The 12,732-nt window shown below is 43.0% G+C and overlaps 1 protein-coding gene across 1 annotated transcript in view; it reads left to right on the top strand.

The window, feature by feature from the left end:
* ULK2 (unc-51 like autophagy activating kinase 2) overlaps positions 1 to 12,732 on the top strand; it is a 103,806-nt gene that overhangs the window by 15,664 nt on the left and 75,410 nt on the right. The window contains exon 3 of the mRNA XM_044286194.1: positions 9,580 to 9,621. Coding sequence (XP_044142129.1) covers positions 9,580 to 9,621 — 42 coding nt within the window. The remainder of the gene's footprint in view (positions 1 to 9,579; positions 9,622 to 12,732) is intronic.

Here is a 12,732-nt window from a genome sequence, read left to right as displayed (position 1 = left end):
CCAGCCCTAGTTATTAGTATCTGATCGGTACGGGATCCGACTCCCAGTACCCCTGTTAGGCAACTGTTTGAAGAGGCTGGTAAGCACTGCAGTGTCTTCTAGGCCAGTGACATCACATTTATTGGTCATTTGGCCTAGTTGCATCTCAGTCCTACTTTAGTGAATGGGCCTGGGGCTGCAGTACCAAGCATAGCCACGATACAATGCACATGGCTGTGCTTAGTGTGCTCTTAGGAGGCCACATCACGCACTGGAGCGCCGCAACCTTTTTAAACAGCTGATCGGTTGTGGTTCTGGATTTCGGACCCCCACCAATCAGATATTGATGACCTATCTTGAGAACAGATCATTAGTTTTGATTCCAGGAAAACCCTATTTAAATGACGTTTTTGAGCATCACTTACACTCAGATAGTGTCCACTATTTTCGTCTGAAGAAAAATAATTGATACATGACTAATATTATAGTCAATGGATGACAGAAATGGATCGTATTCAATTTGTATCCATCTTTCAATCCATTTAACCCCTTAGTTGCCACCAATAATATGCCTTTTTACTGACGTAAACAAAGGGGGTTTAAGACAGATGGCTGGTGTTAATCAATTATTACATGTACCCAAAATGGTACATTAAAAACTATAACTTGTCCTGCAAAAAATAAGGCCTCATAAAGGTGTGTGTGTGTGTATATGTGTGTGTGTATATATATATATATATATATATATATATATATATATATATGAAAAAACAAAAAAATTATAGCTCTTGGAATGCAATTTTTAGAAAATGTGCGTGGTCACTAAGGGGATCCTGCTTATGTGTTCCCCTGATGGAACAAAATAGCAGAACAGCCAATGCAGGTGAACAAGCTGCCAAGACACGGTGAGATATTTTGGGCAGAATTGACAGACTGTGATTATCTATCACTTCTAATTAGAAGTGTTTACCTTTTATATACTAGGCTTGGACCCTCACAGTAACCGATCCCTAAGAACGGAGAGGTCTCACTGTCTGTAACCAGCATAAGGCCTCTGTGCACAGGACCCTATTTTGTATAGAATAGGGTGAATAGAACGTGGACCAATTCGTTTCTATGGGTCAGCAAAAAGTATAAAAATAGCACAAAGATGCCATCAGTATACTGTCTGCATCTGTGTGTCCGTTCTGCAAATTATACATGTCCTATTCTTGACCATACTGCGGACACGAACAGTCATTTCTAGAGATGGAGATGCAGACTGACGGTATCCGTATTTTTTGGATCTGTACTTTGCAGACTGAAATAAGGATGTGTGTGTGCATGAGGCCTTGAAGTGTGCCTAAATTTTTACTTTAACTTTATTAAAATCTATTGTACATGTGATAAAAAGCATGTTTGTAATATACTCGACTTTAATTTTTCCTAGCGAAATAAGCATCTGAATTTCACCATATCGGTACAGGTTATAGCAGAGCGGACTGAGCGCAGGGCAGGAGCTATATAGCACATTTTGCACCCACACCTGAACTTTAGGTGCCTATTTTGTTAGGAAAAGTAAAAAAAAGAAAAGAAAAAAAAAGAAGAATTAAAGTATATTACAAACATACTTTTTATCACCCGTATAATAGGTTTTAATAAAGTTCAGCATACAAGGTTCGGGTTATTTCAGAATTCCGTTATGGATTCCGCTACCACGTACTATAACTTATGGTCCGTGGTAGCATAGTCCATATAAATAAATGTAAGGGGCATAAAAAAAGACATTTCCTGTTTCTGTAAGATTTAGTAAAGACCTGTTCAGGTCATGCAGTGAATGTTTGATGCGATGACAAATGTTAGTTGAAAGCAGCTGTATGCATCTGAGATTGACCCAAAATACGTGTGGTCTTCCCCTCGACTTGTGTGGAGAGCGGGTGTCTTAGCGTGTTACCGTATATACACTCACCACTAATAAAGATTGCAATTTACAGTGAATGCATATAAATCTGTAGCTCGTGGTGTCCACCCCGGTTATTATTCTGTATCATGGCTGAAAAGTAATCATTCTAATAGTCCACAAGCTCCTTGTTCCAGTGTTCTGCTCAGTGCAGCCAAAATGCGGTGGTAAACCTCTGGGTGCTTAAAATGCAAATGCATGTCACAAAGAGGATTATTCTGCCTTTTGATAAAACAGATGCCACGCAATGCTGTGAAGGTAATCCCTTTAATAATTGGTTAACCCTGAGATATCTGACAAAGAATTGTATAATATGTCACTTGATATTAATATATACAGATCAGCCATAACATGGAAACCACTGACAGGGGAAGCGAATAACATTGATTATTTTGTGACAACGACCCTTGTCAAGGAACGAGATGCATGTATATCATATTAGGCAGCAAGTGAACAGTTCTTGATAATGGTTTGTTGGACATGGGCAAGCATAATGATCTAAGTGACTTTGACAAGAGGCTACAGGGTCAGAGCATCTCTAAAAGGGCAGGTCTTGTAAGGTGTACCTGGTAATTACTGGTTAGTACCTACAAAAGTGGTCCAAGGAGGTACAACTTGTGAACCAGTAACTGGGTCATGGTCACCCCAGGCTAGTTGATGCACGTGGGGATTGAAGGCTCTCCAGTCTGGTCCAAGACCACAGAAGAGCTTCTCTAGCACTGAAGTGCTGAACAACGTAATACTGTCTATGATAGATAGGTGTTCAGTATTACAGCTTGCTTTGTATGGGGTTGTGTACCTGTAGACCAGTCATGGTGTCTATGCTGACCCCTGTCCATTGCCAAACCTCTTTCAATGTGACCACGGAGAACTGGGTGGCCTTGTCTGATGAACCAGGTTTTATTTTACATCATGTGGGTGTCCAGGTGAGTGTGAATTGCTTATGGTATGTTCACACGGCATCTTGGAATTTTGTGGTGGACACCCATGCTGAAATTTCGCTATCAACTGCGTGGTTTCTGCCTCGTATTCATTTCAATAGGAGGCAGCACTGAGGATCGCTTTAAACCTCCGCTCCGCAACTTTCATTGCTGCCTCTCAATGAAACGAATGGCAGACAGAAAGGATGTGGCTGCGGGCGGGATTTCGGCAAAATTTCAGTACAGCTGTCCTCTTCGAAATTACACAGAAAAAAAAGCTCTGTGAGCGGCCTAATTTGGGAAGATGATGGCACCAGGATGCACTAACATCTTACTCCTGTTTTCTGGTATAAATGATAACTGAAATCTACTCAGGGGCCAAAGTAGGTTTCAATCTTGGCGCATGTACTGGTGGAGAAGAAAGCAAGCTAGGGGAGGCAGTGTGATGCTCTGGGTCATTCTTTGCAGAAAAACCATGGTATGTGTCACAGTAACATCCACATGAATGCTAGAAACCATCTAACCTAAATATTGTTGCAGACTCCATCATGGAAAATACTTTTACCTAATGGCAGTGGCCTCTTTCAGCAGGATAATGCGCCTGCTGCACTGCAGAAATTGTTCAGGACTGGTTTGAGGAACATGACGAGTCCAAGTCATTTACATGCTTCCAAATTCCTAGATCTCAATCTAATCGAGAATCTGTGGGATGTGCTGGAAAAACAAATCCGATCTATAGAGGACCCACCTTACTACTTGCAGGACTTAAATGATCGCGCAAGATGCCTTCAGAGTTCTTGTGGAGTTCATGTCGTTTATGCTCCAATTTATAAACCACATTCAGGAAAGGATTTGTAGCCTGGAAATATGAAAAGCTATTTTCTTACATGTTGCAGTGCACCACTTGGATTTTTACTGTATCATTTCGATGTATTCAGCCTTTATGGTTGTAACTTGAATATATAGGCTTCCTCGTTGGATAGATTGGGCAGGTAATAGAAAGAACATACAGGTTATGAGGACATCTTTCCTATCATTGATTTAGGTTAAATTTGTATGATGCGGTGCCAGATTCAGCCCTTAACGGTCCCTTTTTATGTTTTTTTAACTCTCATTTCATTTAGACAGTCATCAACGTCTGCCTTTTAGTCTTGTCTGATCTCCAGATGACTCCAAAAGTCCTTGCTGTGTCCCCTGTCGGATTCTGTTCAGCATTTTACTAATGTACTAGTTTCTAACGCTGTAATCTACAATTTTGGGGTATTTATCATGGCATAATGTCATATTTGCCATTCAGAATATGAACGGGGTGCCTGCTTCTTTGTAACCATGACCTTTTCGGCAGCTGCAGAGTGTGTCTTCCTCTCTTTGGAGGCCCTGGCACATGTCTGTATTTCATGGATGTCCTACTGTTAATGGGCACCACATACTGCCTTTGTACCCTACGGGTCAGATGAAGAGTAGCCAGCCACTTCCCCTAACAGGTCACGGGGGGCAGACATGAAATAAGCTTAGCATCTGGGGACTTTATAGACCTGTGGTCTAGTTTAGACAACCCTCTTATTTGTATGAAATGCTATATATCCTGCCACAGTATTTTTCTTATTTTTTTCTTTCTGGTGCCCATTTTATATATTAAATGGAAACCTCCAAAGAAAGAGATTGAACTGCTAACTCCTGGAGTGCATGTGTGCTTGTGTATCTCAGTGTCTTTGCCTACCCTTTGTATGATACTATATCTCCTTTTTGGGGAGCTCCCAAATGGCGTGAGGAGTCTTATAGGCCAGAAAACGCTCCTCTAGAATTCTGGGAATAGGGTATGCAAATGTGCTTTTAGCAAGCTCTGCCTTTGATGCCACCAGTTGTAAAGTAACTATCCTCTAAGTCAATGTTTGACCTTTTAAACTGGCATTATCCAGGACTTGGATAATAATAAAGCCAGCACCTCTTCTGCAGACAGCTTTTTCAGAGTGATTGCCCCTCTGCTCTGCACTGATGAGGGGCAATCACCCCAAAACAGCTGTCTGCAGATAAGGTGCTGGCTTAATTATTATCCAAGTCATGTCTCAAGGCCAGTTTAAAGGCTTGTAGGATAGCTACCTTACATCTGGTGGCATTAGAGGCAGAGCTTGCTAAGGGCTCATTTACATCCCCTCTACCCCTTGTATGCTAATTCAAGCGTGCAAGGAGGCCATGGTGGCATACCTATGAGAGTACCCGGAGGTAGTCTAACACTGCCTTGAAAAGTCCACAGTTATAGTAGCAAACTGCTGCTACCACTAGTAGATGATGTGTAGACTAAACCACCAATGAGGGTTTAAAGGGAAACGCCAGGATGGTTTTTTTTTTACCTGCCTAGGCCTTTTGTAGCACCAAAGGAGTCTGGAATATGCTAGTCCCCACCTTCCCCTGTTCTGCTACTTCAAACTAGATACCAAGATGTTGGGATAGGCATGAGAGAATTGCTGCAGCCTCATCATAAAACAATTTGATATCAGCTACATGGTATCTTGAAGGGTATATAACGCTTACATACAGTAACTATGAATCCTGTTATCCATCCAGAGGCAGGAGTTTGGGCATGTTGTCTGATATTCTTGCCAGCAATCTACTTACTATTTTGAACTGCCGGGGCTGAGGACGTGGGAGTCTTTCTTCATGTATTCCAAAACACAGAGAGAATTATGCAAGCACCTCTCCACCCCTCTCTCTTGGTCACAAGTCATAATATATTTTCAGAATTTTACAGCCTCCTTCTACGCCTTGAATATCGGGAATCTTGGCCTTCTGACAACTGATTGTTCAGTAGTGTAAACAGTTGTGTAATGTGCTATAATCGAGGATATGTTCTCTTCGTCTACAATCCATACACTCGGAACGCCTAACTAAACATTCTCATAACACATAAAGCGTATTATGTCAGTATTATGCAGCGGTGAGAGAGATATGGAATTGCCTTGCGACTCGTACATTTCAGGGGTTTCTCAATTTGTAATATCTCCTAACTTCATGGCAGAAAATGACATTAGTGAGTGTCTTGATGGGGTGACAACTTGCTAAACAGTTGGAACGCCTTAGGTGTGATTTGCCTTTGAGTGTTGAATATATCTGGAGACTTCTGTAATTCAAATGGATCTAAACAAATTGTATGTTCAGTCCTTGCTCACTAGGCTTCAGTGCCTGGTTATGACGTTCTACAGAAATTTTGGGTGGTAACGAGCTAGCGGAGTCCACTTATGTACCAGCGTAGCATATTCCTGATGGGGAATTAAGGAGGACCTGTCATCACCAGTCCAATATGTAGACAGCATGTTATAGAGCAGGAGAATCTGAACAAATTGATATATAGTTTTGCGGGAAAATATTAAAAGTTAGAATTTATACATAAAAAATTTCAGCTTTTTTTTTTTTTTTTTTTAGCTCGGTTGTACACGTGGGAGATATTATCAGTGACTGACGGCTAGCTATGTATACACACTTACACAGAGAATACTATCACTCACTGTTAACACCTCCCCTGTGTACAGCTATCAGTGACTGACAGCTATCTATGTATACACACTTACACAGAGAATGCTATCAATCACTGGTAACACCTCCCCTGTGTACAACTCAGTGTCTTGCATCTACCTATGTATTCAAACTTATACAGAGAATGCTACTAATCACTGATAACACCTCCGCTACATACAGCTATCAGTGACTGACTGCTACCTATGTATACACACTTACAGAGAAAATGCTATCCGTCACTGATACCACCTCCCCTTTGTACAGCTATCTATGTATACACACTTACAGAGAGAATGCTATCCATCACCGACAACACCTCCCCTGTGTACAACTATCAGTGACTGACTGCTATCTATGTATACACACTTAACCGCGTTATGGGTCCATATCCGTTTTGCAATTTTGCGGAACGGGTGCGGACCAATTCATTTTCAATAGGGCGGCAAAAGATGCGGACCGCATTTTGCGGCCCCGCAAAAAAATAGAACATGTCCTATTCTTGTCCGCAGCCACGGACAAATAAAGGAATTTCTATTATAGTGCCGGCCATGTGCGGTCCGCAAAATGCGGAACGCACATGGCTGGTGTCCGTGTTTTGCAGATCCGCAATTTGCAGACCGCAAAACACTTGCTGACATGTGAATGGACCCTTACACAGAGATTGCTATCACTGATAACACTTTCCCATGTACAACTATCAGTGAATAACAGCTACCTGTTTATGCACATTTACACAATCACTGATAACACTTCCCCCGTGTACAAGGAGCATCTGCGAGCGCCGTCACCTTCTCTAACAGCTGAATGGCAGGGATCTCTAGTGACGGCCCCTCACCGATCAGATACCGATGACCTTTTTATACTGCAAATCGGTTATATAGTCAGGGTCTACGCTGAATCATTAAAATAACCTTCCAAAGGGGTGCACAGAGGCTTTATGCATGGCGGCTGCTGTATGTACAAAGCTACTCTCCACTGAAATCAATGCCCTATTACAACTCCATACAAAACCATAACTACAGCATATTATGGTGCAAGCCATAATTGAGCCATAATTTGCAATTTTTCTTACCTCGAAGTTGTCATAAGTGCTTAGGACTAAGGCAGGGGTCATGGCCAGAATCGTACCAGCATATTTAAAGTTTTAAATCAGCAAATTGATACATAGAGCGTTGCAAGGCTATGTCGTCTCATAGCAAGTGAACATTTAAAGGGATTCTCTGGTATTTTTAATTTGACTGCCTATGCTACATCAATAGGGATAAGCGAAGCGAGCTTCGGATCCTAGATCCGAAGTCGCTTCGCTGAAAACTTTTTTTCAACTTGAAAACCACTTTAAGACTTGGTTCCGAGGTAGGCTTCGAAGTCTCGCAAACTCGCCGAACTCATTTTGCCTTGCCGGTGCCCATACGTTTTAATGTTGTACGCAGACGGATCTCCGCACAGCATTAAAATTAATTTTTGATTTCGATTTTGAATCTGGGAACCGAAGCTCACTTCGCTCATCCCTAGTCATCAATATCAGATCAGTGTGGGTCCGACTGCCAACGCTACAGAGCTCCGTCTACGGTGTACTCCACTGGAAGCAGTGCTGCAGTAACCAGCTCTGTCCACTATACAGTGTGTGGTGCTATGTTAGTCTGGCGCCTATTTCTTGTTGCAAAGAACGTCTCCCTTGAAGATGTAGGGAAGAATTGTTTGCTCCTCTTTAATTACCAAACTCAACATTGACCGACTACTATCCAACATGTCTATGATTTATTTTTTTCTGCTGTGCATGTGTTTTATGTATATGCTGACCAGCTGTATACCCAGAGCCAACCGTAAGTGCGGTGTTAATGGATCATGTCAAGGAAACTGTCAGCATCTACTGACATTCCTGTTACCATGGCGATCAATAATCTTTCATTTAACAGCCGTCCAAGCCGCAGGGCACAATGCAAGTGTCTGAATCTATCCAAACGACATTTCTTATTTATCCCCTGGGGTAGGTGGATGGGAGGGTGGGTCGAAATGTTGCATGGCTTTTAGAGACATTGGTATTCTTTCAGATTTCAGATCCATTTAATCAATTTACTACTTCACAGTCCCACGGCGTCTCTAGACTAAAATACATTGCTGCTGTATGAAGGTCTTAAATGCATACAGGGATGCCCATCGCAGTGCCAAATTAACAACCGCACCTCCATCAAACCAGTTTTTGGGATTATGGCAGACCATATACCAGTGCAGGAGTCGGCAACCTCCAACACTCCAGCTGTGGTAAAACTATGACTCCCAGCATGCACACTGGCTCGGCTGTCCTCAGAACTCCTAAAGAAGTGAATGGAGCATGCTGGGAGTTGTAGTTTCACAACAGCTGGAGTGCCGGAGGTTGCCGATCCCCGCACTAGTGTATAGCGAACCCCTTAGTAGCTGATGTAAAAGGGTGGTTGTTTTAGGGCACGTTCCCACGTTGCGTAAGCGCTGCAGATTTGTCGGCTTGGATTTGCATGCAGCAAATCTGCATCGTTGTAAGGTAGCAAAGCGGATGAGATTTGAAACCGTTGACTTGCAATGTGGATTTTAAATCGGCAACATATTAATTTAGGTTACGGGCATCTGCCAGCAGATTTCACCTCTTGCACGGCATTCTGCGGCAAATCTGCAGCGTTTGCACATGATTCGGTGCAGAGTTTAACCAGATGCGCAGCAAATTTTCCATAGCTCAAAATTCAAAGCGGACTCCCTACGTATGGCTGTACCCTAATACTTACAATGGCATATGTCAGATCATGTCCAAAAACAACTAAAAATCCCTACACTAAACCATCAGACTGACTTTTCTACAGACAGCCATTTTAATTCTTGTTGATCCCTTCCCCCAGACACATCACGCAGGGCACATGCTCTGCCCTTCTCTAACCTATGCCCCCCATTCACTGCCATGTAACCCTGTTCACACTGCTGTCTGAGCTGTGTCTCATGGCTGGAAGAATGGTGGTCTTTCTATTATAAGAAAAGAACCTGGACGGACCCCATTTTACATTGGGGTCCATCGGGCAGCATTGGTATCTGTTCCGAGAGAACACCATGGAATCCCTTATGAATAAATGGATTTATGAAGAGCGCCTAAGATGGCTGCATTGTCGGCACAGGCCTGCACCCTTTTTTCATTGTTGTAAAACCGTTATTTCTATTGTAATATTGGTAATAACTTGTCTCCTATGTCTTTTTGTATTCCTCTAGGAGCTGCAGCATGAAAACATTGTGGCTCTTTATGATGTCCAGGTAAGCTATGTGTACGAATAGATGTTACTGTTTACAATGAGAGACCAAGGAATCCATTCATATTACCCTCTTATTAAGGCCCCTTTCACACGAGCGAGTTTCCGTGCGATCCGTGAAGTGAACGCATAGCACCCGCACTGAATCCCGACCCATTCATTTCAATGGATCTATGAACCTGAGCGCTTTTTTCTTTCACGCATCAGTTCCGCGTTGCATGAGAATCGCAGCATGTTATTCTATACTCTGTGTTTTTCACAAAGCCCTGGCCTTATAGAAGTGAATGGGGCTTTAGTGCTGCCATCCGGATGCAATGCGTTTTTTCACTGATGGTTTCTAGGAGATGTTGTGTGTAAACCTTCAGTTTTTTTTTCCACGCACGTGAAAAAACACATCAAAACAGATTGCACCCGCGTGGAAAAAAACTGAAACACTAAACGCAATCGCAGACAAAACTGACTGAACTTGCTTGCAAAATGGTGTGAGTTTCACTGAACGCATCCGGAGCCAATCCGTATCGTTTGTGTGAAAGGGGCCTAAGACGATCTGCCTTAAGGTATGTCTATTGCTAATACTAGTCAGCTCCCCACGCACTTACTATAGCTTGAGCTTGTGGTTTTCTGAACAAGAAAGTCTGCAAGGAGGACCTTCTTGAGCCATTATGAGACAGGAATGGGCTTCTTTTTTTTTTCCTACCTCCCTGTAGGTGCGGTAGCCGAACAGATTACAGTACTAACCTTATGAATTGCAGATAAAGCATTGTGCATATGGCAAGATGGTACCAAGCCTGGCGGCTGCTCCATGAGGCACTTTGGGGCCGATTTAGCATTTAAAATTTTGGGGGAATTTGGGCTTAAAAGGCTTGGCCCATTTGGAACATTGAAGGCAGATCACTAAGATATGCCATGAGTGTCAGATAGGTGCAGGTCCTATGCCTGGCATCTGCCTGGCCCCTGAAGTGAAGGAGAGCACACCGCGCCTGCTTGGCATGTTCTCCGTTCATCGCTATGGGATTTCCGAAGATATACTTGGCTAATTTTGGAAGTCCCATAGCAGTGAATGGAAAATACACTGTACAATCGCGGATACCTCTGCATTCACCACTATAGGATTGACTGAAATAGCGGAGCTGGAGCTTCTCTATTTTCAGAGCTCCGGCAGCGGGTGGCTGCTCTCTCTTCTCTTTCAGGGTCCCAGACATGAGACCCCTCACCTACCTGACATTAATGGAATATGTGTAGAATTAGAGGCATCCAGTTGGCCCTCGGCAGACTACGAGGCCGTGGATCTCCAGGGATTTCTTGGGTTCCGGTTGTGGTTGCTAATTGGAATTACTGACATGATCAAAGTGAAATGACTTTAGAGAGTAGAGTGTCTGCTTATTTTGGTCATAAATACACAGATATTTGAAGCCAGTAGAAGTTCCCTGTGGGTTACATTTTTTTCCTGGAGATTTTATCTTTTTTTACAAAACAAGCATTATTTTCAGGGATTGATTATTCGGTAGAATTCCCCCGAGCCCTGTGCGGATGCATCACTGTACATGGTGATCTGTTCCCAGGAAAGAGAATGTCAGATTCAGACAACGGAAGGCCATTAGTTGCATTCCCTGTCATGTTGTGTGAGCTGTGTATATAAATCTTCTAAATTACGTAACTTTGGGCCTGAGCGTATATAATCCCCTCTAATCGGCAAGCACACGATCAGACCTGGATAAAACCAGAAAAACACTTTATTCCTGCACAAGTGATAGGGGGGGGGGAAGGAGGTTTCTTACCCCTTTTTTTTTTTTAAACTTCTCCATACAATACTATTGTGTCTGGACTTCGTTAAAGGGGTTGTCTCACTTTAGCAAGTGGCATTTATCATGTAGAGAAAGTTAATACAAGGCACTTGTCCATACTGCCTCCTTTGCTGGCTGGATTCATTTTTCCATCACATTATACACTGCTCGTTTCCATGGTTCCGACCACCCTGTAATCCAGCAGCAGTGGTCGTGGTTGCACTCTATAGGAAAAGGCACCAGTCTCTCTGGTGGCTGGGACTGCTGGAGTGCACATAGGCCGGCGCTTTTTCCTATAGTGTGCAAACACGACCACCGCTGATGGATTGCAGGCCCATCTCTTGCCCTTCTGCCCAGGGCTTTTAATCAGAGTATCCCATAGCTGGATTCTACATCACCCTGGAATTTGTAGGCCAAAAGCTTAGGAGATGCAAGACTGTTGGCGTGGGTCCCATTAGAAGCCACCTTTTCACTGGTAGAGGGTCCGACATATTTTTGATCAACAATGTGAGCAAAGAGCTTCTAATTTTCACATAGTCAGTATAGCAGTAATGTAATTTCCATGTATGCATGTTCCTATTGTTTGCATGTGTCTTTGCTCTTTGCGCATGGCAGTGTGCTGCTACTTGTAGTCCTTGTTTGCTTTGGCTAAAACAAACATATCTGAGAGAAAACAGGTCCTCTTTAACTCAGAGGTGAACACGCCCATAGAGACATAGCTGAACTTGGCGATTTCAGCGGGACCAGCAAGACATCAAATATGTACTGTAGGTGGGCCTCCTCCCAACAGTAGATGTGGGGAGAAATGAGATTTGGACAGTTGGATTCCAGTATGCCTGATCCTTTTGTTCTCTGGAAGACAGGCTACCACCAGAAGTATCTGACTGGCTTTCTCCTGTCCCCTTATTCAGAATACATGCATGCTTGGCCAAATGTGCATCTGTACGGTGGTGTCAGGGCAGCTGGCTGTTATCCGGCCCATCGTTTGGCTGGCCGGTATCTTATGTATGTGGCCAGTGCTCTTGTTGTCACTTGCCACGACTGAATAGAAAAATTTAAATGTCTCCATGCATGTAAAAAAAATGTTATCAAAATTTGGCTACTGTTCTAGCATTTAACGTGGTAATATATGACCAATTGTATATTTTGGGTGGAAATCCTCAGTAAATGGATAGTCTACTTTAGGTAATCCCTAGAAGGTGCTGAGTGCCTTTGTTTTTCCTGGCTGTCCGTGGGGAGTAGAATATGGGGTGTATGGATGCGATATTGATTTTAAACGCAAAAACCTTTTTACGGTGACTGAGTGGCCGAGCATGTTGGTGAAAAAGTGC

The sequence above is a fragment of the Bufo gargarizans genome, chromosome 3 (genome assembly GCF_014858855.1).
Source record: "Bufo gargarizans isolate SCDJY-AF-19 chromosome 3, ASM1485885v1, whole genome shotgun sequence".
In the NCBI taxonomy this organism is placed as follows: Eukaryota; Metazoa; Chordata; class Amphibia; order Anura; family Bufonidae; genus Bufo; species Bufo gargarizans.
The sequence above is the reverse complement of the archived record's forward strand: the minus strand, read 5'-3'. Positions and strand labels throughout refer to the sequence as shown.